Source organism: Mesoplodon bidens (genome assembly GCF_964165515.1).
Source record: "Mesoplodon bidens genome assembly, chromosome: 4".
Lineage (NCBI taxonomy): Eukaryota > Metazoa > Chordata > Mammalia > Artiodactyla > Ziphiidae > Mesoplodon > Mesoplodon bidens.
In genome coordinates this window covers 138,836,653-138,860,838 of record NC_138160.1, presented here as the reverse complement: position 1 = coordinate 138,860,838, position 24,186 = coordinate 138,836,653, and the positions used below count along the sequence as shown (strand labels likewise).

Below are 24,186 nucleotides of genomic sequence, written 5' to 3'. Positions count from 1 at the left end.
GTTGGGGGATGATGAAGTCAAAGGAAGCTCCAACTCATGACCAGAACTTCTGAGCCTGCAGGGTTTTTACTGAGCGTCCTTTCTTACTACCTTAGTTTCCCGTTTATAAACTGCACGTCTGCATGTCGTTTGACTCTCCAAACATTTCCATTTAACTTCATGTCAGGGTAAATGCACCACAATTTAAGCTTCCTCTGTGGGTCGTAACCATTCATCCCTCCCTTCTTCAGGCTGGAGTGGATCTGGCGGCCTCGGCGTGAAAGAGCAAGGAATCCAGGACCCCATCAAGGGGGGGGACGTCCGGGATAAGTGGGACCAGTACAAGGGTGTGGGCGTGGCCCTGGACGACCCCTACGAGAACTACCGCAGGAACAAGAGCTATTCCTTCATCGCCCGCATGAAGGCCAGGGACGAGTGCAAGTAGGCGCGGCGCGGGCAGGGAGCCATGCCAGTGGCCGGCCACCGGCAGCGAGGACTGTTGGACCCTTCTTGGCTTACTGGCAGTGGAAGATGGTAGGGACAGCTCGGTTCTCTCACTGTCTCCATCTGTGGGGAGCGACAGAAGAGAAGGAAGACTTCAGCAGGCCTTGTGACGAGTGCCACGCTTGATGGCACGGAAGGCCCAGGCCCCACCTGCAAACCAGCTCTAACGTAGCAGCAAGAGTCACGAGGAGATGCCCAGCCAACTCGACAATGAGCTTATTTCCCTGGACAGTGAAGCAAGAAACACAAGACCCCTGGATAAGAATTCTTGTCATCTGAAGGAACGGCTGTCTCACATCTCCCCTCAGCCTGAGCCTCTAAAACCTGTGGGAGTGCACGGAGGAGGGGCCCTGAGGGCACACGCCAGCCCAGCCCAAGGGGCCGGCCCTCCCACTCTCCCATCAGTTGTGTTGTGAGAAGGCTCAGGCCAGGCGCTGGTACTGCTCACTCTAAAAATGGAAAAACAAAACCTTTCTGATTTGCAAAGTTAACAGGGTTTTCATTTTTACTCCGAATGGTTTAGTTTTAGAAAAACATACTGATCTAGGTTGATACCCAGTGAGATAATTTGAAACCTGATTCCTCTGAGACATACTAGCCCTTGGTTATTTAAGCTGTTTAAGTTGAGGTGGGTTTGTTTTTTGTTTTTGTTTTTGTTTTTGTTTGAACGTTAGCCATTTGCTGTTCCCTGCAGAAACAAAAGGTTCTGAGGAAACTTACCTGAGGCATCTCCAGGTCACGCAATGATGACGCCCTTGGAGAATCTGTACCCTTAGTGTCTCTACTTGTGTTTTTCACGGAGAGGAACCCGCACACCAGCACTCACGTGCAACGGCCCATTCACATCCAGAGTGTGGAGAGCGACCACCGGCCCTGCTTCCTGCTCTGTCACTTCCTTTGCCTGCCCCAAGCCGCCCCCAAAGGGAGGTGAGGCTGGAGGGAGCCGCCTCTGCCGGGAGCCGCTGAGCGACCGCCTGGGATTGGCTGCACTCAGCATCCGCGGGCAGCTTGGTGCGGTGCCATTTATTTGTACAGAAACATTTTTGAAAAATTCTTTTCAATAAGATGCAAAATTTTCTCCAACTTTTCCACCTGATGTGTTAAAATATTTGATTTTGTTCTAGATTTCCTGTAGCTGTGAATTGTTCAAACATGTCTGATTCAGGATAAAATGTAAACGTGTTGTTAACAATTTCTTGTGGATTTTACTGTTTTGCTTCAAATAAAGACTTTTTTTTTAAAGACGTTTTTCTCTGCGTTTAAGTCAGAAGCGTGCTCAGGCTGAGGAGGGAGGAGGTGCGTCCTGAGTGGAGACTTTGTCTGAATTGTGGAGTCGGGTCAGAAGCTCTGCCCTGGTGTCTCCTGTGAGTCCCCGGCGTGGACGCCTGGTCCTGTTTCCTCGTGGCTCCATGTGGCTCCAGACAGGCTGGCATCCTCTGTCCTGCCACGAGTGGTGACAGCTCCACCTGGGGTTCCATTTCCACTGGCCTGTGTGGTACGTCCTCTCAGGTGCCATGCACACTGAGGAAATGGGGGCTGGGAGGGCTCAACTACTCAGCTAGAAAAGGCTGCAGCTGGGATTCTCAGGTGAGTCCTGGGTGCCACCTGCCCCCACCACTGAATGTCCCCTGGGAACTAAGGTGTGAGCGTCACAGCTGGTTTACGGGACCAGCTCCTTAGACCCATGAGTCTGTCTCACCTCCCGGCGTTCACAGCTCCTTCTTCACCTCCTCCAGGGCCTCCTCCATGGTCAGCGGGGTGGGCCTGTGTTGCCTGATGTACTGTGGGGCAGAGGACACACAGGGAAGCCATCACCACTGCTGCCTCAGTCGACTGAGGCTCTGGGTCCTGGAGGTGGTGCCTACCCCCAGGGGCTATCAGAGAAAATGAAGGGATGCCAGGTGGCAATGGAAACAGAAGAGGAGAGGTGAACCCAGGCAGCGTCCGGGCAGGTACCCTGCAAGGGGTGAGCCCTGACTGAGCCTGGAAGGGAAGAGGGACCGTGGTGAGGGGCAGGGCTACTCGGGGTGCCCTCAGAGGACACAGGTTGGGGAGGACTTAGGTGCCACTCTCAGGGTGTGGGCCTGGAGCAGAGAGCAGGCAGCCACACGTGGGCTGCAGGCAGGTGACGTAGTCAGGTCACTTCAGCCTGCATCCAATCAACTGATGCACATCCAACAGAGGAACAAGTTAAAAGGACTCCACTGGGGAGCAATCGGCCCAGTCCAGAATGTGGGGAACCGTCAGATAACCAATTTTCTTTCTTTTTTTTGGCCACACCGTGCGGCATATGGGATCTTTGTTTCCCAGTCAGGGATCGAACCCACACCCCCTGCATTGGAAGCGCAGAGTCAACCACTGGACCGCCAGGGAAGTCCCAGGACGACCTGTTTTCTTCCAACCAATAAACTGCAAGGAAACAAAAGAGATGGGGGAGGGGGAAAGACCTCTGGAGCAGTGGTTCTCAAAGTGGGTCCCCAATGGGCCCATGGGAGAAATGCCCACTGCTAGGCCCACCCTGCTGCCAACACAACCCCAGTGGTCAGGCCCTCAGGGGTCTGACGCTGCTTAGGGCTGAGAACCACTGCTCTAGATTAAGACATCAAACAATCTTGATGTACCACTTTGGACACTGATGAAAAAAATAGGAAAAAAAGGTACAACTTTTATGAGATGAGCGGAAATCTGAACACTGGATATCTAATGATATCAAGAAAACTTAGGGCTTCCCTGGTGGCGCAGTGGTTGAGAATCCGCCTGCCAATGCAGGGGGCACGGGTTCGAGCCCTAGTCTGGGAAGATGCCACGGAGCAACTAAGCCTGTGTGCCACAACTACTGAGACTGTACTCTAGAGCCCACAAGCCACAACTACTGAAGCCTGTGCACCTAGAGCCCGTGCTCTGCAACACGAAAAGCCACCCAATGAGAAGCCTGCGCACCGCAATGAAGAGTAGCCCCCGCTCACCGCAACTAGAGAAAAGCCGACACGCAGCAACAAAGACCCAGTGCAGCCAAAAAAAAAAAATGTTGCAGGAACTCCCTGGCTGTCCAGTGGTTAGGACTCTGCACTTTCACTGCCAAGGGCACGGGTTTGATCCCTAGTCAGGGAACTAAGATCCCACAAGCAAAACAAACAAACAAAAAAGTTAATTTGGTTTTGGTATACTGGCATTGTGACTATTTTTTTTAAGTCCTTATTTTTAAGAAATATATACTGAAATATTCGTAGATAAAATGATAAAAATCACCATGCAGAACAACTCATATAGTATGATGCCATTTCTGTAGAGAAATATATATATATCATATTTTATATATAAATACTATACCTCTTCTATATATTTTATACATAGTATAAAATATGTAAGATATAATATTGTACATGTACATAACAGTTTATATTTTACATAGGAAAAATCTAAAGAATATAAATCAAGTTGGTAATAGTTATCTCTGAAATTATGGAGAACTTTATAAGCTACATATCTCCAACAAAATTTTTATACAATGTTTTTTGTAATCAGACAAAAAAATAAATTTTGGAGGGAAAAATAGAGGTGAGTGTGACATCCCTTGAGCTTAGCCCTTGGGACTGAGGAGAGGGGCCCTGCCTGTGGTGGCCCACGGGAACGGTAGGTAGAGGGACAGGACCCTCACCGAGGAGGTCACCTTTGGTCCGAGGTCACACAGAGCCTGGGCTATGGCTGGCTCTCAGTGTCCCTGCCCCGCACCAGCCCTGGTCATGGCCAAAGAGAGAACAGGACTCCTTCCACGAGGACTGAAGGTGAAGGTGGCTGGGCCCCCAGCGTCCCCGCCACCCCGGGCTGAGCGTGGGAAGCCGCCTGCCCTCTCTTTCCCGGGAAGGGTTAGCTGCGCCATGGTCACCTCTTTGGTTTCCTCCAGGGTGTGGTAATGGAATGAGTCCTGGTCCAGGGAGTGCAGGAGGGATGCATGCAGGTGCCGGCTGGCCTCGATGAACTGCTGTGTCAGGCTCAGTTGCTGCTTCAGCACATCGTTGAGCGCGAACTCGGCCGGGCTATACGCTGTCAGGGCTGCACCAGGTTCCGTGTCAGTCGGCAGCCCCCGGGGCCCCATCCCCCTGGCCAGACCCGCTCCCCGCGAGGGCCCTGCAACCCCCAACCGTGGACTGTGTCGGGATGCTCTCAGCAGGTGCTGCCACCTTCGGAAGCAGCAAAGGACTCGCCTATTCTGTGCCTCTCTCTACTCAGTAGTAAATGAACCGCTCTCTTCGCTGACTTTGTGTGGATCTCACAACCTCAGCTCAGCTCCCAGGCAGAACCGGAAGCCTCAACCTCAGCGTCCAACACCAGGAAAGAAGGCCAGTGACATGGCTCCCCAAACTGCAACCGCACAGTGCGAATCTAACACTCCTGAACTGTACACTTAAAAATGGGGAAGAGGGTAAATTTTACACTATGAATTTTTAAACACATAATTAAAATAATTTAAAATGCAATTAAAATATAATAATTAACTAAATAAAAGTACAATTAAAAATAACTGCAGGGCTTCCCTGGTGGCGCAGTGGTTGAGAGTCCGCCTGCCGATGCAGGGGACACGGGTTCGTGCCCCGGTCCGGGAAGATCCCACATGCCGTGGAGCGGCTGGGCCCGTGAGCCATGGCCGCTGAGCCTGCGCGTCCGGAGCCTGTGCTCCGCAACGGGAGAGGCCACAACAGTGAGAGGCCCGCATACCGCAAAAAAAAAATAAATAAATAACTGCAACCAGGGCTTCCCTGGTGGCACAGTGGTTAAGAATCCGCCTGCCAATGCAGGGGACACGGGTTCGAGCCCTGGTCCGGGAAGATCCCACGTGCCGCGGAGCAACGAAGCCCGTGCGCCACAACTACTGAGCCTGTGCTCTAGAGCCCGTGAGCCACAACTACTGAGCCCGCGTGCCACAACTACTAAAGCCGGCGTGCCTAGAGCCCATGCTCCGCAACAAGAGAAGCCACCGCAATGAGAAGCCCGCACACCGCGACGAACAGTAGCCCCCGCTCAGCAACGAAGACCCACCGCAGCCAAAAAATAAAATTAAAATTAAAAAATTAAAAATTTAAAAATTAAAAAAAATAACTGCAACTGTTAAAAATGATCATTACGAAGACTACAGAGTAACATGGAAAAATCGTTGAGGTTAATATTGTGTTTAAAAACAGTTTTTTTTTTAAGGATATAAATATTTCACTTATTGCAACCAAAGATATTTTAATATCTTCATCTTCTAAAAATGTTAAGAAAATGGAAATGGGGGGAAGAAAGCAGGTTCTAGACGGATGCGAGTCATCAGCAGCCCTGCGGGACCTGACACAGACTGGGTTTCCCAAGGTGGCTGCTGGGCGTCTTCCTCTTGCCCGAGGCTGGGCTGGGCCTCTCCAGGGCCCCACGACTCTCCCACACTCAGCAAGGAGGCAAGTGTCGTGTCCACAGGGCTGGGCCGCTCAGTACTGGCTGAGTGTCTTCCAGAGGAAAACACCTATGGATTCTGGACAGAAAGGCTCTGAGGGGAACACACAAAATAAAGATGGCCCTGTTGGGGTGGAAGGCTCATAGGTATGTTCCTGGTAGCCTTCCTGTTCTGTCCAACATTGGTGTCCTTGACCTAAGGGACCCACAAGGTGAGCTGGGCTGTTACCTTCTATGGCGTCCGCACTGATGACGTGGCTGGCGATGGGCGAGGGGTCCACGTAGGCACCTCCCAGGGCTGGTCCGACGGCCGCTATGCCGGCCGCTGTCCCAAGGACAAAGGGGGAGAGGTGAGTGGGCAGGATTCAGAGCAATGACTTTCGCATCAACAGGTATGAGGCTGAAATAAGCTACATGAATCTGTCCTTTTCTCTTTCTGAATGTGATGGCCACCCTCCTTGCTTTTTTAACCGTTCCCCCTTTTAAAATTTTCCCAAACCTGCCTCCATCTTTCTGGTAGGTTCTCCCTGTTCAATATACAAGTCAGGTGTGCTGGCTGAAGTGGTCACCACAGCTCAGCGCGGCTGACAACTGTGGCATCGTGCCCTCCCCTGGCTCTGCCCTCCTTCCACAGCTATTTGAGGGCTTCGGAATGTTCCCTGGATTCTAACTGGCTGGTTGATTTACGCTGCCTTTTTTCTCCCTCCTTTCAAAGTCAGGCCGCGTCTAGGAAATCAACACCACCAATGTTTTATGAAAGCATCTCTTTATTTTTTATTTTTCACTTTTTAAAAAAACATCTTTATTGCAGTATAATTGCTTCACAATGGTGTGTTAGTTTCTGCTCTATAACAAAGTGAATCAGCTATACATATACATATATCCCCATATCTCCTCCCTCTTGCGCCTCCCTCCCACCCTCCCTATCCCACCCCTCTAGGTGGTCACAAAGCACCGAGCTGATCTCCCTGTGCTATGCGGCTGCTTCCCACTAGCTATCTATTTTACATTTGGTACTGTATATATGTCCATGCCACTCTCTCACTTCGTCCCAGCTTACCCTTCCCCCCACCCCGTGTCCATCTCTTTAAATTGCAAAAAAAAAGAAACAAAAATGGGCACATTTGCTGCCCACAGGCTAGGCTGTCAGAAAGGCAGCAGGAGGAACTGGAGAGGGACACAGAACCAGGGTTTAAAATCCCCTTGAACACCTTCTAGCGATCTGAGTTGGCTCGTCTGACTGACCTTCCTCCCTGAGAAACAGAACAGTCACGCCCCCAGCCAGGTGTGAGGTCCCGGGGGATGTATGACTAAGCCCTCCAAATCCAAATGAACAGACAAAGGGAGAACCGCACCCCAGCGCACAGTCTGGAAACAAGCTCTGTCCCTATTGCGGGTGTTGTCTAGACAAGAAAAGGGAGCAGGAGACTCGCTAAAAGAAAGCGACCTTTCCATCCGCAAGGGCCAAGACCAATGCTGGGGACAAGAGAAAAGATGAGCAGTGGCTGCTGCACCCCAGAAGAGAATCCACCGACAAACGCGGTGAGTTCAGACAACCCGCCAGATGGGCGACACAGCAGCCCTTGGAGCCTCCATGCTGGGGCCCCACAAAGTGCCTGAGGACATGCTGTCCCGGAAGGCGGTTCCTGTCACCCTGGGTACCACTGACATTTGGGGCAGGGTCACTCTCTGGCCAGGCCGTCCTGGCCACTGCAGGATGTCGAGCAGCACCCCTGGCCTCCACCCATAGACTTCCCATCGCCCAGATCTTGCCAATGCCTGTCCCCTGGGGCCAGGATCACCCCAGCTGAGAACCACTACTTTAGTCTTTGGTTTGAAACCTTTCAGTGTTTTAGAGCTTGGAAGACAGTGAGGAGTACCCAAGGAGCCCCCTCTTCTGTGGGAGAGGAAACAGGGTGCTGAGGTCCCCCCAGCTGACTAATGACGACAACCCAGACCTCCTGGCCCCAGGGTTCCTGCCTGTCGCTGCCTCTGGCCGGCCTGCCCCTCCCTCCTCCAACCAACACGCTTACCCTTAGCCCACTGGTAGGTGAAGGCGGGATCGAGGGTCTGCACAGCCATCTCCTTCACCATGACTCTTGTAACACCCTTGGCCAACTTTTTCTGAGACTTGGGAGTTGGTGGAGGAAGGTCTGTCTTCAGGCTTGCAGAAAATTCAGACCGAGTCGCCAGCGTCCTGTCAGGAGACTCCTCAGAATGGGGCATCGACTCAGATGCTGTTGGACTGGGGGATTTTTCAAAATCATCCGAATAAGCCGAGCTCACTGTGCTGGCCGTATGTTCCTGAGACTTTGACCCCAGGCTAGAAGTGCCCTTGGGTCCAGGGGACGAGACGGACCGCTGGCTCAGGCACTCAGAAATCTCGCTTCCAGAGGGGGCGGCCCCAGCCCAGGGGCTTTTGCTGGATGCCTTTTCCCCTTGACCTTCTTTCTAAAACAAAGGATGGCAGAGGTCACTGGAAAGTGTTTTCGAATGACCAACAAGCTCGGAATACCACTGCGTTAGAATGAGGGCACCCCAAGGGCCCAGGAGGTGAGGGTCCACGTTGTCCTTCCTAGATTTAGGCAGGCTGAGTATCGTAAGCAGAACATTTTTTTTTAAACATCTTTACTGGAGTATAATTGCTTTACAATGTTGTGTTAGTTTCTGCTGCATAACAAAGTGAATCAGCTATATGCATACATATATCCCCATATCCCCTCCCTCTTGCATCTCCTTCCCACCCTCCCTATCCCACCCCTCTAGGTGGTCACAAAGCACCGAGCTGATCTCCCTGGGATATGTGGCTGCTTCCCACAAGGGATAAATGTAAAATAAATGTAAAATCTATTTTACATTTGGTAGTGTAAACGTCAAAGCTACTCTCAGCTGACCCTTCCCCCTCCCCGTGTCCTTAAGTCCATTCTCTACGCCTGCATCTTTATTCCTGTCCTGCCCCTAGGTTCATCAGAACCTTTTTTTTTTTTTAGATTCCATATGTATTTGTTAGCATACGGCATTTGTTTTTCTGACTTACTTCACTCTGTAGGACAGACTCTACATCCATCCACCTCACTACAAATAACTCAATTTCATTTCTTTTTATGGCTGAGTAATATTCCATTGTATATATGCGCCACATCTTCTTTATCCATTCATCTGTCGATAGACACTTACGTTGCTTCCATGTCCTGGCTATTGTAAATACTGCTGCAATGAACATTGTGTACATGGCTCTTTTTGAATTATGGTTTTCTCAGGGTATATGCCCAGTAGTGGGATTGCTGGGTCATATGGTAGTTCTATTTTTAGTTTCTTAGGGAACCTCCATACTGTTCTCCACAGTGGCTGTATCAGTTTACATTCCCACCAACAGTGCAAGAGGGTTCCCTTTTCTCCACACCCTCTCCAGCATTTATTGTTTCTAGATTTTTTGATGATGGCCATTCTGACCGGTATGAGGTGATACCTCATTGCAGTTTTGATTTGCATTTCTCTAATGATTAGTGATGTTGGGCATCTTTCATGTGTTTGTTGTCAATCTGTATATCTTCTTTGGAGAAATGTCTATTTAGGTCTTCTGTCCATTTTTGGAGTCGGTTGTTTGTTTTTTTGATATTGAGCTGCATGTATATTTTGGAGATTAATCCTTTGTCAGTTGCTTCATTTGCAAATATTTTCTCCCATTATGAGGGTTTTCTTTTTGTCTTGTTTATGGTTCCCTTTGCTGTGCAAAAGCCTTTAAGTTTCATTAGGTCCCATTTGTTTATTTTTGTTTTTATTTCCATTTCTCTAGGTCGGTCAAAAAAGGATCTTGCTGTGATTTATGTCATAGGGTGTTCTGTGTATGTTTTCCTCTAAGAGTTTTACAGTGTCTGGCCTTACATTTAGGTCTTTAATCCATTGTGAGTTTATTTCTGTGTATGGTGTTAAGAAGTGTTCTAATTTCATTCTTTTATGTGTAGCTGTCCAGTTTTCCCAACACCACTTATTGAAGAGGCTGTCTTTTCTCCATTGTATATTCTTGCCTCCTTTATCAAAGATAAGGTGACCATATGTGCATGGGTTTATCTCTGGGCTGTCTGTTCCATTGATCTATATTTCTGTTTTTGTGTTACTACCATACTGTCTTGATGACTGTAGCTTTGTAGTATAGTCTGAAGTCAGGGAGCCTGATTCTCCAGCTCTGTTTTTCTTTCTCAAGATTGCTTTGGCTATTCGGGGTCTTTTGTGTTTCCATACAAATTGTGAAATTTTTTGTTCTAGTTCTGTGAAAAATGCCATTGGTAGTTTGATAGGGATTCCACCAAATCTGTAGATTGCTTTGGGTAGTGTAGTCATTTTCACAATGTTGATTCTTCCATTCCAAGAACATGGTATATCTCTCCATCTGTTTGTATCATACTTAACTTCTTTCATCAGTATCTTATAGTTTTCTGCATACAGGTCTTTTGTCTCCTTAGGTAGGTTTATTCCTAGGTATTTTATTCCTTTTTTTTTTTTTGCGGTACGCGGGCCTCTCACTGTTGTGGCCTCTCCCATTGTGGAGCACAGGCTCCGGACGCGCAGGCTCAGCAGCCATGGCTCACGGGCCCAGCCGCTCTGCGGCATGTGGGATCTTCCCGGACTGGGGCACAAACCCATGTCCCTTGCATCGGCAGGCAGACTCTCAACCACTGCGCCACCAGGGAAGCCCTATTTTATTCTTTTTGTTGCAATGGTAAATGGGAGTGTTTCCTTAATTTCTCTTTTGGATTTTTCATCATTAGTGTACAGGAATGCAAGATATTTCTGTACATTAATTTTGTATCCTGCTACTCTATCAAATTCATTGATTAGCTCTAGTAGTTTTCTGGTAGCATCTTTACGAGTCTCTTTGTAAAGTATCATGTCATCTGCAAACAGTGACAGCTTTACTTCTTCTTTTCTGATTTGGATTCCTTTTATTTCTTTTTCTTCTCTGATTACTGTGGCTAAAACTTCCAAAACTATGTTGAATAATAGTGGTGAGAGTGGACAACCTTGTCTTCTTCCTGATCTTAGAGGAAATGGTTTCAGTTTTTCACCATTGAGAATGATGTTGGCTGTCAGTTTGTCATATATGGCCTATATTATGTTGAGGTAGGTTCCCTCTATGCCTACTTTCTGGAGAGTTTTTATCATAAATCGGTGTTGAATTTTGTCAAAAGCTTTTTCTGCATCTACTGAGATTATCATATGGTTTTTATCCTTCAATTTGTTAATATGGTGTATCACATTGATTTATTTGCATACACTGAAGAATCCTTGCATTCCTGGGATAACCCCACTTGATTGTGGTGTATGATCCTTTTAATGTGCTGTTGGATTCTGTTTGCTAGTATTTTGTTGAGGATTTTTGCATCTATGTTCATCAGCGATATTGGCCTGTAGTTTTCTTTTTTTGTGACACCTTTGTCTGGTTTTGGTATCAGGGTGATGGTGGCCTCGTAGAATGAGTTTGGGAGTGTCCCTCCCTCTGCTACATTTTGGAAGAGTTTAAGAAGGATAGGTGTTAGCTCTTCTCTAAATGTTTTATAGAATTCACCTGTGAAGCCATCTGGTCCTGGGCTTTTGTTTGTTGGAAGATTTTAAATCACAGTCTCAATTTCAGTGCTTGTGATTGGTCTGTTTATACTTTCTATTTCTTCCTGGTTCAGTCTCGGAAGGTGGTACTTTTCTAAGAATTTGTCCATTTCTTCCAGGTTGTCCATTTCATTGGTATATAGTTGCTTGTAGTAATCTCTTATGATCCTTTGTATTTCTGCAGTGTCAGTTGTTACTTCTCCTTTTTCATTTCTAATTCTGTTGATTTGAGTCTTCTCCCTTTTTTTTCTTGATCAGTCTGGCTAATGGTTTATCAGTTTTATCTTCTCAAAGAACCAGCTTTTAGTTTTATTGATCTTTGCTATCATTTCCTTCATTTCTTTTTCATTTATTTCTGATCTGATCTTTATGATTTCTTTCCTCCTGCTAACTTTGGGGGTTTTTTTGTTCTTCTTTCTCTAACTGCTTTAGGTATAAGGTTAGGTTGTTTATTTGAGATTTTTCTTGTTTCCTGAGGTAGGATTGTACTGCTATAAACTTCCATCTTAGAACTGCTTTTTCTGCATCCCATATGTTTTGCGACATCGTGTCATTTGTTTCTAGGTATGTTTTGATTTCCTCTTTGATTTCTTCAGTGATCTACTGGTTATTTAGTAGCGTATTGTTTAGCCTCCATGTGTTTGTATTTTTTACAGTTTTTTTCTTGTAATTGATATCTATTCTTATAGCGTTGTGGTCGGAAAAGATACTTGACATGATTGCAATTTTCTTAAATTTACCAAGGCTTGATTTGTGACCCAAGATATGCTCTATCCTAGAGAATGTTCCATGAGCACTTGAGAAGAAAGTGTATTCTGTTGTTTTTGGATGAAATGTCCTATAAATATCAGTTAAGTCCATGTGTCATTTAAAGCTTGTGTTTCCTTATTTATTTTCATTTTGGATGATCTGTCCATTGGTGAAAGTGGGGTGTTAAAGTCCCCTACTATGATTGTGTTACTGTCGATTTCCCCTTTTATGGCTGTTAGCATTTGCTTTATGTACTGAGGTGCTCCTATGTTGGGTACATAAATATTTACCATTGTTATATCTTCTTCTTGGATTGATCCCTTGATCATTATGTAGTGTCCTTCTTTGTCTCTTCTAATAGTCTTTATTTTAAAGTCAATTTTGTCTGATATGAGAATAGCTACTCCAACTTTCTTTTGATTTCCAGTTGCATGGAATATCTTTTTCCATCCCCTCACTTTCAGTCTATATGTGTCCCTAGGTCCGAAGTGGGTCTCTTGTAGACAGTATATATATGGGTCTTGTTTTTGTATCCATTCAGCCAGTCTATGTCTTTTGGTTGGAGCATTTAATCCATTTACGTTTAAGGTAATTTCGATATGTATGTTCCTATTACCATTTTCTTAATTGTTCTGGGTTTGTTTTTGTAGGTCTTTTCCTTCTCTTGTGTTTCCTTGAGCAGAACTCTTGAAACCCTTCAGCACAAGGCTGCTGCACTTAGCATTGATGCTGGGAGCATGTGTAGCTGGCACATGGGTGAAATCTGTTAAAGTGTCATTATTATGTATTATCAAAACATGCATTGATAATGAGGTGGTTACTAATACAGAAAGAATCACCACGGGGCAATGCAACAAGTACAGGTTAGTGCAGGTACTGTTGTGGGGAAGTTAAGTGGGATCTGCTTTAATCTTCCCATATGTTAAGTAGCTCTATCCTGTTATTACCTAAATCAGGGGTCTCCACCCATGGCATGCTGACATTTGAGACATGAACATTCTTTGCAGCGGGGGCCATCCTATGCATTACGGGACACTGGCACAGGACATCCCTGACCACTACCCACTGACTGCCAGTAGCACCCTGCACCCCAGTCATGACCACAGTGTTGCCAGACATCGCCAAGTGTCCCCTAGGGGAGCAATCGCCTCCAGGTGAGAACCACTGACCTAAATGAGGCATAATGGTTGTAAGCCGTTCTACCCAAAGACCTAAAACAAAAAATCAGTTTTTTGTACTTACTTTCTGTTCCAAGTCTGATTTCTCACTGACAGCTGGAGCCAGATCATCAAGGGATAAAATGTTTATTCTCAAATCTGTAATCAAAAATATAACATGCCAATATTTACTCCACATGCGTTTACCATCCTGTTGTAGGCATTGGGTTAAGTGCTAGGGACAGGAAGAGCGGAAGGCGTGCAGTCCCTGTCCTCAGAAAGCGAGCCCAGGGATCCAAGTGCTTTTTCTCTAAAGGGATAGGTCGTAAATATTTTTGGCTTTTTGGGCTAGTCTGTCTCTGTCACCATTGCTCAGCTCTGCCCTCATGATTCGAAAGCCGCCACGGACCATGTGTAAACAAATGGGTATGGCTGTGTCCCAATAAAACTTTATTTATAGGGACTTCCCCCATGGTTCTGCAGTTAAGAATCCAGCCTTCCAAAGCAGGGGATGCAGGTTCGATCCCTGGTCGGGGAACTGAGATCCCACATGCCGCGCAGTGCAGCCAAAAAAAAAAAAAAAAAAAAAAAACCTTATTCATACAAACAGACGACTGGGCTTCCCTTGTGGTGCACTGGTTAAGAATCCGCCTGCCAGTGCAGGGGACATGGGTTCGAGCCCTGGTCCAGGAAGATCTCAAATGCCACAGAGCAACTAAGCCCACGAGCCACAACTACTGAAGCCCACGCGCCCTAGAGCCCGTGCTCTGCAACAAGAGAAGTTACCCCAATGAGAAGCCCGTGCTCCGCAACGAAGAGTAGCCCCTGCTCATCACAACTAGAAGAAAGCCTGCACGCAGCAATGAAGACCCAATGCAGCCAAAAATAAATAAATAAAACATTTAAAAAAAATTTTTTTTAAATAAAAGAAGAGCCAAGTATTGTGAACATGTGTTCAGGGGCCCTGGAGGTCTGAGAGGAGGGAGTTATAACCTCAAGGGGGTTGGAGACTTGGCTGGGGAAGGAGGAGCTGACACCAGGTCTGGCCACAGGATCTGCGGGACCCAGTGCAAAGAAAAAAAAAAAAAAACAACAGACGATGGGGTAATTCCCAGTTGTTAGGACTCTGCGTTTTCACTGCCAAGGGCCTGGGTTCAATCCCTGGTTGGGGAACTAAGGCACTAAAATCCCACAGGACAAGCAGTGAGGCCAAAAAAACAAAGCAAAACAAAGAAACAAAACACAGACCACGGACCTCTCAGCCCCTGGCCTAGACAGAGGAGATGATCATGATGCAAGGAAGGACGCCCAGTGACACGTGTGCTTGAGGTAGGAGAGGGGGGCCCTCCGCTGGGGGACTGGCACCTCATCCTAAGTTCTCATTTAAAGCAAGTTAAGGGCACTTAACTCTGGCGCCAGCTGGCCAGTCGCCAGCGCCCAAATGCCTTGGGTGCAGGTTACTCAGGAGCAGGAAGGCTCTGCGCAGTTCGGGTGTCCCAGCAGGTTTCTGCCCCATCAGTATGTGAGCCCACTCCTCCCCAGGATGGGGGAGGCCGACCGGCTGCCAGTATTCATAGGGACCCCATCACGTGGCTCATTTCAGGCCCGAGGCACAGAGGCTGTGTGTGTGTGTGTGTGTGTGTGTGCGCGCGTGCGTGCATGTGCGCACGCACCTGAGGATGGGGAGGGTGGGGGGGTCCACCCTGCGGGGCCTCAAAACTCAAGCAGGTACATGATCCAATCATGGCTGAGTTGAACAGACACTTCCGAGGGGGGCCTAAGGTGTCTAGAGGCTTCCACGGAGGGCACGTGCTAGCTTGGAGGGATGAGTCTCCCTGAGGAGGCAGGATGAGACCCCCAATTCTAGGGACAGGCAGGGGACAGTTAGCAAGAGCAGACGGGAGCAGGGCCCTCCCGCAGGTGGCACAGCGCTGGGGAGGAGCAGGAGATGGAAGACTGAGCCGTCTACTCTCTTTGCAAAAGTCAGCTGAGTGCAGCCCCAGACACCAGGCTGCCGGCGGCATAAGACCCAGATCAAAGCCCAGCTCGTCACTCTAGCATGAGGGTCTCGCCCCCGCCTCCGAGCTCCTCTAACACTCCCAGTTACCACAGTGAGTGTTGGACACGTAAGTCCAGAGATACGTTCATGGACAAAGCCTCTGAACTAAGCCATCCCAGCCGGCTCGGGCCAAGGCACTGCAGGAGACTGTGGACGAGCTCTCCAGAACAGTGTTGTCACTGGCTGAGGAATGACGTTATTGTCACATCAGCCAACCTGGACACGCACACGCTTACTGAGCAGGAGGCCCCAGTGAGGCACTCCACAGGCACCAGCTCACTGACACAGCTCTGCCCCATGTTACAGATGAGGAGACCACGGCACAGAGAGCCTGAGGCTGCACGGCCAGAAAGAGATGGAGCAAGGATGTCCACCCCAGGTATTCTGGACCCCAAACTCAGACTTGTACTCACCACTCCCTGCTACGTGCCTCCTGTGAGGCTGCATCAGAATGAGGGAAGGCGGGGTCTGGACACCGAGGGGGCCCTCCAGGCCAGCAGCGAGGGCTGAGGGGCAGCCTGGATGGGCAGCCCAGGAGGGCAGGAACCTGGGTCTGGTGCCTGCCTGCCAGCTATACCCACCTTCTCACCCACACCTGCCAGGCTGGCGTGGACACCCACTCACCAGCCCCTTGGGCCCAAAGATACGAGACCGATCAGTGAGGTGCCAAACGGCATCCGGCCGATGGTGGCCTCTGAGGGGGCTCAAAGGGATTTCCTCACATCCGTGAGCCCGTTTCGCTGCCTTCTCCAACCCTCACAAGGGCGCGTGGCAGGGACTCTTGTTGGCCGTGCTTCTCCTCCCTGCCCCCAACGTGGTGGTACCTTGGCATCTTGAATATTTTGACCTGCAGGAATTTGAGACACAGCAGGGGCTGCAAGGACTCCCCGACCTTCTCCCCTGAATCAGGTCGTAAGGCCTCAGGTAAGAAGATATGCCTTCCCTCTACCTGGAGGAAAGGAGCATCCTTATGTCCAAGATGGGGGACACTGAGCAACCCCAACTACATCTCCCCTCATCTACTACCCTTGGCTCATATCCTTCCATCTATCACATTATCCCACAACTATTCTACTCCCCATCAAACCTAGCGTTTCTTCAGGTTTCCATTTCCTTATGAAGGCTCCTGTGTCACATAAAACGTACATGAAATATTTATTTAATATCTGAACACTCTTCTCCTGTTAACCTGTCTTTCGTCACAGAGCCCCAGCCAAGAACCCAGAAGGACACAAGGAAAAAGCTATTTTTCCTCCCCTACAACTGATTCACAGGCTACGGATCACCCTGGCACTTGGGGGCAGGGGCGAGTTGGCTTGTTTGTCATCCTGTTCCTGACACCACGATGGCTGGCACGTACTGGCACACAGCAGGCACTCAAGACACAGTTATTTAACTCAGAGTTGATGATCAGGCACCCCAGATGGGAGAAATCAATGTTGGCTGCACATCTTTTTTCTTTCTGCTCTTTCTTAAATACATACAATGTTAAAATAAAAATCACGTTGAATGATGGTGAAATAATAAAAATGTTTATGAGGGAATTCCCTGGTGGCTCAGTGGTTAGGAATCCACCTGCCAATGCAGGGGACACGGGTTCGAGCCCTGGTCTGGGAAGATCCCACATGCCATGGAGCAGCTAAGCCCGTGCGCCACAACTACTGAGCCTGTGCTCTAGAGCTTGCGGGCCACAGCTACTGAAGCCCACGTGCCTAGAGCCTGTGCTCTGCAACAAGAGAAGCCACCACAATGAGAAGCCCACGCACCACAATGAAGAGTAGCCCCTGCTCGCTGCAACTAGAGAAAGCCTGTGCGCAGCAACGAAGACCCAACGCAGCCAAAAATAAATAAATAAATTTATAAAAAGAAAAGTTTGTGACTGGTTAGAGATTGGTTTCTTTTTCTGAATTTAAAAAGGAAAGGAAGCAAATTTCTCTTTTACAACAAGGAAAACTGCATTGCCGCCCTCTTGCACGAGGCTCTAGAAGGATTTCTGTTTTTGCTCTGTCGTTGGGTAGGGTTACTAGAAGAAGGCTTTAAAGACAGAACAAAACAATCTGACGTAGCCAAGGGTGTGACTCGCACCCCTCATGACAATACCCTCTGACCACCAGGCCAGGGATCCTAGAGGCGGTCTTGCCCTTCCTGCCATGGGGTGACAACTCTGCGCAGGGACGAGGGTTACCTTTTAGACTTTCATCGGCGGCTTCTGAGGGAGACTCATCCTGAGGCCCAGCCTCACCCCTTCTCGAGGAGGACAAGAGCTTGCCATCCCCCACTGTCGAGGGTACGGACTTCAGAAAGGCGCTGGGGATGGAAAGTGATGCCGTGTGGGAGGCTGTGTCCTCTGAAATGGGAATCTGTGGGGAGCGAGTTCTCGAGCCAGCACTGTGAAGGGTCCCACCTGCTGACCGTGAGGTTGGCAGACGTGATGTCGGAAATGGCTTTGAGCCTGAAAGATCCTTCCTGGGCAGCGAAAGGACTCTCAGTTGATTTGGGATCTGATCCTACTTTGGTGGAAACAAAAGAAGGGAAATTACCAAACATATGCTACGTAAGTCCTTATCATCGGACATCGTGGCTGGTGGAGAGCATGAGTCCTGGTGATCAAATCATTATCCCTCTCTGCCCCTTTCTCTCCTTTCTCCTCATCTCTGGAAGTCAAGGTACAACATTTAGACAAGATAATACTGGGATTAGACATACTCCACAAATAATCAGAAATATCACTTTGCTTTCAAATACATATTGTTAATTACACATTTTCTAAACTAAGGCCCCTGAGAACATGGATCTTCAACAGAGTCAAAATCAATATGCAGATTTTTCCCCTTAAAATGCAGCCTTCCCATCACTTCACACCAACTAGGATGGCTATAACCAAAAAAAAAAAAAAAAAAACCCAAAAAATAACAAGTGTTGGTGAGGATGTGGAGAAATTGGAACCCTCATACACTGCTGGTGGGAATGTAAAATGGTACAGTCACTGTGGGAAACAGTTTCTCTGTTCCTCAATAAGTTACACACAGAATTACTACAAGACCCAAGAGTTCAACTCCTAGGTATAAACCCAAAGAATTGAAAACAGGGACTCAAACAGATACTTGTACACTCTTCACAATCGCCAAAAGGCAGAAACAACCCAAATGTCCATCAATGGACAAATGGATAAATAAAATGTGGTCCATCCACACAATGGAATATTACTCAGCCATAGAAAGGAATGAAGCACCGACACACGCTACAATGTGAGTGAACCTTGTGAACATCGTGCTAAGGGAAAGAAATCAGACACAGAAGGCCACAGGTTGTATGATTCCATTACACGAGATGTCTAGAACAGGCAAACCCACAGAGACAGAAAGCAGATTAGTGGTTGTTAGGGTCTGGGGGAGGGGGAAACAGGGAGGGATTACTGGGTAAGGGTCTCCTTTTGGCATGATGAAAATGTTTTGGAACTAGACAGAGGTGGTGGTTACACAACATCGTGAATGCACTAAATGCCACTGAACTGTTCATTTGCATTGAACAGTTGGAAAATGGAAATGCAGCCTTCCCAAGTTAGTGATTCCTGTGTGGTACAACCAACAAGTAGGCATGGATCACCAATGGCAGTGATCACAGCTGGTGTTGGATCAGTCATACAAAGTGCTGTCCTGGGGTGTATACAGTTACGAGGCTCCAGAGTGCAAAACTGCCTGACGTGTCCCAAATCCTGTCCCTTACAGAGCAGCCCAGCAATGGGTACCCGTGATTGGCTGAAACCCAACCTCTCCTCATCAAACACTTTCTGAAGTGTTTACGGGTGATGGCTCTCTTCAAAAGTCTCTAGTGCTATGACAGAAAGGTACAAATGCAAAGTACATACAAGTACAAAATAAATACATGCAAACCTTACCGAGACTAGTTTTGTTTGTTCTTTCTCACTGACTTTGGTGCTGGTGAAACCCTGATTTGTGGATGCTTCTTTTTCGCTAGAAGATTCCATCAAGCTTCCCAGCAACTCTTTCATTTCCTCTTCATCACTGTCTGGAGAATCCAGTCTTCTAGGAGGTTTTTTCTCTTTGGGTGTTTGAAAATCCCTCTCTTTCCCAACATGTGCTTCAGGGGATATCTTTTCCACAGGTGCTTCTCTCTTCTTTAGAAACCTACTGACCCTCCCACTCGGCATGTCACTCTCAGGGACAGGAATTTCAAGGGCCTGTTTCTGGGAGGTTTTGTCTGTGTTCTGTGAAGAAAGGTCAACCGTCCTTCTGGGGGGATTTTCGTCTGCTCTGCTAGGAAGCCAGTCCTCAGAGGTCTTCAGGTCAGATTCCACGTCAGACAAATCCAACTGCACCTTCCGGTTCCTGATCTTGGTTTCTATCTGGGCCAGCCTTGTGAGCGCAGCGTTGGCCCTGATCTTCGAGGCAGTGGTCGAAGCTCTACCTGAAGAGAGCCAGGGCCCACTCCCCAGGAAAGCATTCTCTTTTGGGAATAAGTGTTTTCCATCCATAGTCTGGTTTCTTTTTAGAAATCTGCTCGGACCGGGTGCTATTTTGGTAAGACTTCTACTGATTTCCAAGTTCTGGATTTCTCCCATCTTTGAATCTTCTAAGGAAATATCACTGAAGTCACCAAAGATATCACGCACGGTACGGCTGGTTTTTCTTATTGAAGCCATTCTAGGGAGTGAAGAAAGAAAACTTACAGTAAGAATACCTGATGTTCAGACTGCACATTCAAATCCCTCAATGCTTCCCACCACCTGGGAGAGGCCACATCCCCCTTTGCCATCTGGCCAGAGCCTCCCCTTCAAGCCCAATGATGACAACGAAAATAGTAAGACACCTGGTAGGTTATCATTGAACTATACCGTTCAAGGCCAGGTCTTAAGTGAGACACGTTACATATTAAAGACGAGAGCCAGTGCTTCTCAGGCCCAGCAGTATGCCTGGCACTCTGCTCAGAGCTACAGTATCTCATTTAATCCTCACTCGACACTGAGAGTTGGTCGTTGTCATGCCTCTTTCATAGAGAAGAGGAAAGAAATGAAGGCCTCCACAGGTTAGGTCACCTGGCCAGCGAGTAACAGAGCCAAATTCAAAGCTCAGGCCAATTCCAAAGGTCCCACTCGCCCCTACAGTGCTTCACTGCCTCTCCAGTTACCCCACCTCTACTCCGAGTGAGTCCTATCACCCAGTTGCACCCCAAGTCTGGTTTTCTCCTTTATCCAAGTGTCCTCAGTTCTCTCAAAAAGAGCTGTTGAAACACAATCTGTATATTTAATGAGCTCCCCAGAAATCTTATTTTACTTACAGTGTGAGAACTACTGCCCTGGGAGCAGGGATGGGGGCTATGGACAGACATAGACGCCCCCACCAAAGGTCGGCCATGTGTTGTATGTGTGTGCTGGTGTAGTTTTCTGGGGAAAAAGGGCCAGTGTTTTCATCATATTCTCAGAGTTCCCATGTGCCCCTGAAGGAATATGAACAATTCACTCCAAGATTTACCAAGGTTTCAAAAGATTTTAAAGACTTAAAAAAATGGAAAAATATGGCATAGGTGTGTGTTTGCTGCAGGCCCTTTAGTGAAGAACCTGGCAACAGCAATGAAAATGTGAAATGCACAGACCCTGTGACACCACAATTCCACGTCTGGGAATTTCCCTACAATGCCCATAGAGATGTATGTTCAAGGGATGTCTTGGCAGCATTGTTTGTACTCATAAGAATCCTGATCCCATCCATACAGGCCCAATGAAGTCCAGATGACCACAGGCAGACAATGGAATACTATGCAGCTGTTAAAAGGAATGGGGGAGATCTGTGTGCATAATAATGTCTCCAGCATAATGATCTGTGAGGCAGAAAAGGTGCAGAACCATGCCTCAGCTCTATACTGTTTGAATGTTTTAGCAAGGCCATTTGTTACTTTTATTTAAAAAAATTTACTGTGAGACCCCAAAAAGCCTTTTTTTTCCCCCACTCTGTCCACTTGGAAAACAGCCTTATTGGGATTGCCAGACTAAATACAGGACACCCAGTTATTTGAATTTCAGATAAATAGCAAATAATTTTAAAAATATAAGTATGACCCAAATATTTTTATCCTAAAAGGTAATGTTCCAAATTTTTTTAAATTTATTTATTTTATTTATTTATTTTTGGCTGCTTTGGTTCTTCGTTGCTGTGTGCAGCTTTCTCTAATTGCGGTGAGTGGGGGCTACTCTTTGTTCCGGTGCATGGGCTTCTCATTGCAGTGGCTTCTCTTGTTGCAGAGGACAGGCTCTAGGCACGCGGGCTTCAGTAGTTGCAGTATGCGGGCTCAGTAGTTGTGGCTTGCGGGCTCCAGAGCGCAGGCTCAGTAGTTGTGGCACACGGGCTTAGTTGCTCCATGGCATGTGGGATCTTCCCGGACCAGTGCTCGAACCCGAGTCCCCTGCATTGGCAGGCAGATTCTTAACCACTGCACCACCAGGGGAGCCCTAAATATTTTTATACTAAAAAATTATTTGTTGTTTATCTGAAACTGAAATTCAATTGGGTGTCCAGTATTTTGATTTGTTAAACCTGGCTACCCTACATCTTATATACCTTTCAAAGCTGAGTTCAAATATTTTGTGCAAGGCATTTAACCCGGCCCCTAAGATTCTGTACAAGAATGAATTATTTTTATTATTTTACTGTCTGTTTCTCTGACTAGTGTGCTTGCTTGCTCATCCCCACCTTAACCACCCCATGTACTAAGAGTGCCCAGCACAGGCCTGACCAGAGGAGTCAATGAATCAAAAATCACACCCAACAGAAACAGTGCAGAATTCCTAGTGTGAGTGATCCTGGTCAAGTTACTTAACCACTCTGTGCCTCAGCTTGCTCATCTGTAAAAAGGGAATAATAACTATTAGCCTCACAGGATTCCTATGTTCAGTGTGGGGCATGGAATAAGCATACAATAAAATTTAGATAGCAGTAATGACAGTATTTGGACTACCTGCATAACGGACTAACTTTTAGCTGGAAGGACATGGTGAAGGGGAAGTAGAAAGCACTGGAACAACATCAACAGCTATCTTTGTGAGTATTTTTGTAGGCAAGGCCCAGGGCACTCTGTGGGTCAAAGGAAAAGCCTGACCACCAGGCCAGGTTTTCTGGCATCGAGTTCTTCTGCAAGTTTCCCTAGGTTTAAAAAAATTTTTTTAATAAAACAATTAAATAAAATAAATAATTTTTTAAAAAAGAATTTTAAGAAGAAGGGATTTCTCTGGTGGCCTAGTGGTTAGGATTCCAGGCTTTCACTGCCATGACCCGGGTTCAATCCCTGCTCCAGAAACTGAGATCCCACAAGCTGCACGGTGCAGCCAAAATAAATAAGTAAAATAAAATAAGATAATTTTTAAAATAAATCAATAATGTTTAAAAGGGTAAATTTCATGTTATGTACATTTTACCACAACTAAAATATACTTTTTTTAATTAAAAAACTTTTATTGAAGTACAGTTGATTTACAATATTGTGTTAGTTTCAGAAATAGATGTATTTTAAAAACACATAACTAAAAATAAACCAATAGGTAAAAGATGTGAACCGATATTTCACCAAAAAAAAAAAAAAAAAAAAACTACAAATGGCCAATAAGCACCTGAAAAGATGTTCAACATCAGCCATGAGGGAAATTCAAATCAAAACCACTATAAGATCCACTTCATACCCACGAGGGTGGCTGTAATCAAAACTACAGAAAATAACAAATGGTTGGCGGAGGGCGTGAAGAAATTGGAACCTTCATACCCCTTTGGAGGAGACTATAAAATGACGCAGCTGACAAACTGGAAAACGGTCTGGTAGTTCCTCAAAAAGTTAAACATCGTTACCATATGATCCAGCAATTCCACTCCCATGAAGCCCAAGATAACTGAAATGTATGCAAATGTTCATAATAGTTCTTATTCATAATAGACAAAGTGGAAACAACCCAAATATCCATTAACTAGTGAATGGATGAGAACTGAAGTCCATCCATAAATGAAATACTATTCAGTAATAAAAAGGAACAAATAATGACACACACAACACGCATATACGTCAAACACACCATATTAAGGGAAAATACCAGATGATGCAAAAAAAACACACACTGTATAATTCCAGTTATAAGGATCGTCCAGAAAAGGTAAATCTATATACTCAGAAAGTCCATCAGTGGTTGCCTGGGACTGGGAGTGGTAGCGGAGATAGACTGCAAAGGGGCAGGAGAGATACACTTGGGGTGACTGACAAGTTCTAAAGCTGGATGGTAGTGATGTTTGCACCATTTGGTAAATTTACTAAAAATAACGGGAACTGTACGCTTAGAAGGGGTGAACTGTATGCTATGTAGATGAATTATCAATAAAGTTGTTAAAAATAAATAAACCAAAATTTGAAAACACAGTCGCCCCTCAGACCATCGAGCTTTTCCCCCAGGCCTGGAGCGACCCACATCGTATCACGCTCGCTAGAGGGCCCCAGACGGGGAAAATGAGGCGCTAGGCCGCTCTCCCGCCGCCCGACCTGCCCAGCCCCGGAGCGCGTCCCGTTCCCCTGCAACTCCTCTCCCGAGCCCGGGCATTAAGCCCGGCCACCGCCCAGCCAACCCCGCCAACCTCCTCCCACGAAGTCCTTCCGCGGAGGCCGCCACCGCTCTCGGCCGGACTCTTGGGCCAGAAGGGACCGTTGACCCCGGCA

At 47.1% G+C, this 24,186-nt stretch overlaps 2 protein-coding genes across 5 annotated transcripts in view; one reads left to right on the top strand and one right to left on the bottom strand.

Moving 5' to 3' along the window:
• Positions 1-1,725, top strand: part of CHERP (calcium homeostasis endoplasmic reticulum protein) — a 21,772-nt gene extending 20,047 nt beyond the window's left edge. For both annotated transcript variants that reach the window (XM_081233310.1, XM_081233309.1), the window contains exon 17: positions 231-1,725. In XM_081233310.1, the coding sequence (XP_081089436.1) occupies positions 231-424 (194 nt within the window). In that variant the 3' untranslated portion in view covers positions 425-1,725. The remainder of the gene's footprint in view (positions 1-230) is intronic.
• On the bottom strand, positions 1,153-24,186 carry LOC308616854 (uncharacterized protein C19orf44). 3 transcript variants are annotated; one of them, XM_081233312.1, is made up of 9 exons: positions 24,105-24,186; positions 19,379-20,144; positions 17,666-17,987; positions 13,507-13,580; positions 7,944-8,361; positions 6,140-6,235; positions 4,370-4,536; positions 2,183-2,264; positions 1,153-1,971 (listed from the first exon to the last, which is right to left on the bottom strand). In XM_081233312.1, the coding sequence occupies exons 2-8, from the start codon at positions 20,141-20,143 to the stop codon at positions 2,193-2,195; spliced, it is 1,914 nt and encodes a 637-aa protein (XP_081089438.1). In that variant the 5' UTR covers position 20,144; positions 24,105-24,186; the 3' UTR covers positions 1,153-1,971; positions 2,183-2,192. The 3 variants fall into 3 exon arrangements, with proteins under 3 accessions (XP_081089438.1, XP_081089439.1, XP_081089437.1); XM_081233313.1 differs by having other exon boundaries at positions 1,153-1,924; XM_081233311.1 differs by having other exon boundaries at positions 1,153-2,264.

Bases quoted from the DNA above. Each gene is read 5' to 3' on its own strand.
- LOC308616854 (XM_081233311.1), bottom strand. From the start codon at position 20,143: ATGGCTTCAATAAGAAAAACCAGCCGTACCGTGCGTGATATCTTTGGT. The intron at 13,581-17,665 runs GTAACCCTCGTC...TTTTGATTACAG, and splicing joins CGCCGATGAAAGTCTAAAAG to ATTTGAGAATAAACATTTTA. The intron at 6,236-7,943 runs GTAAGCGTGTTG...TCCTTGGGACAG, and splicing joins CACCTACCAGTGGGCTAAGG to CGGCCGGCATAGCGGCCGTC.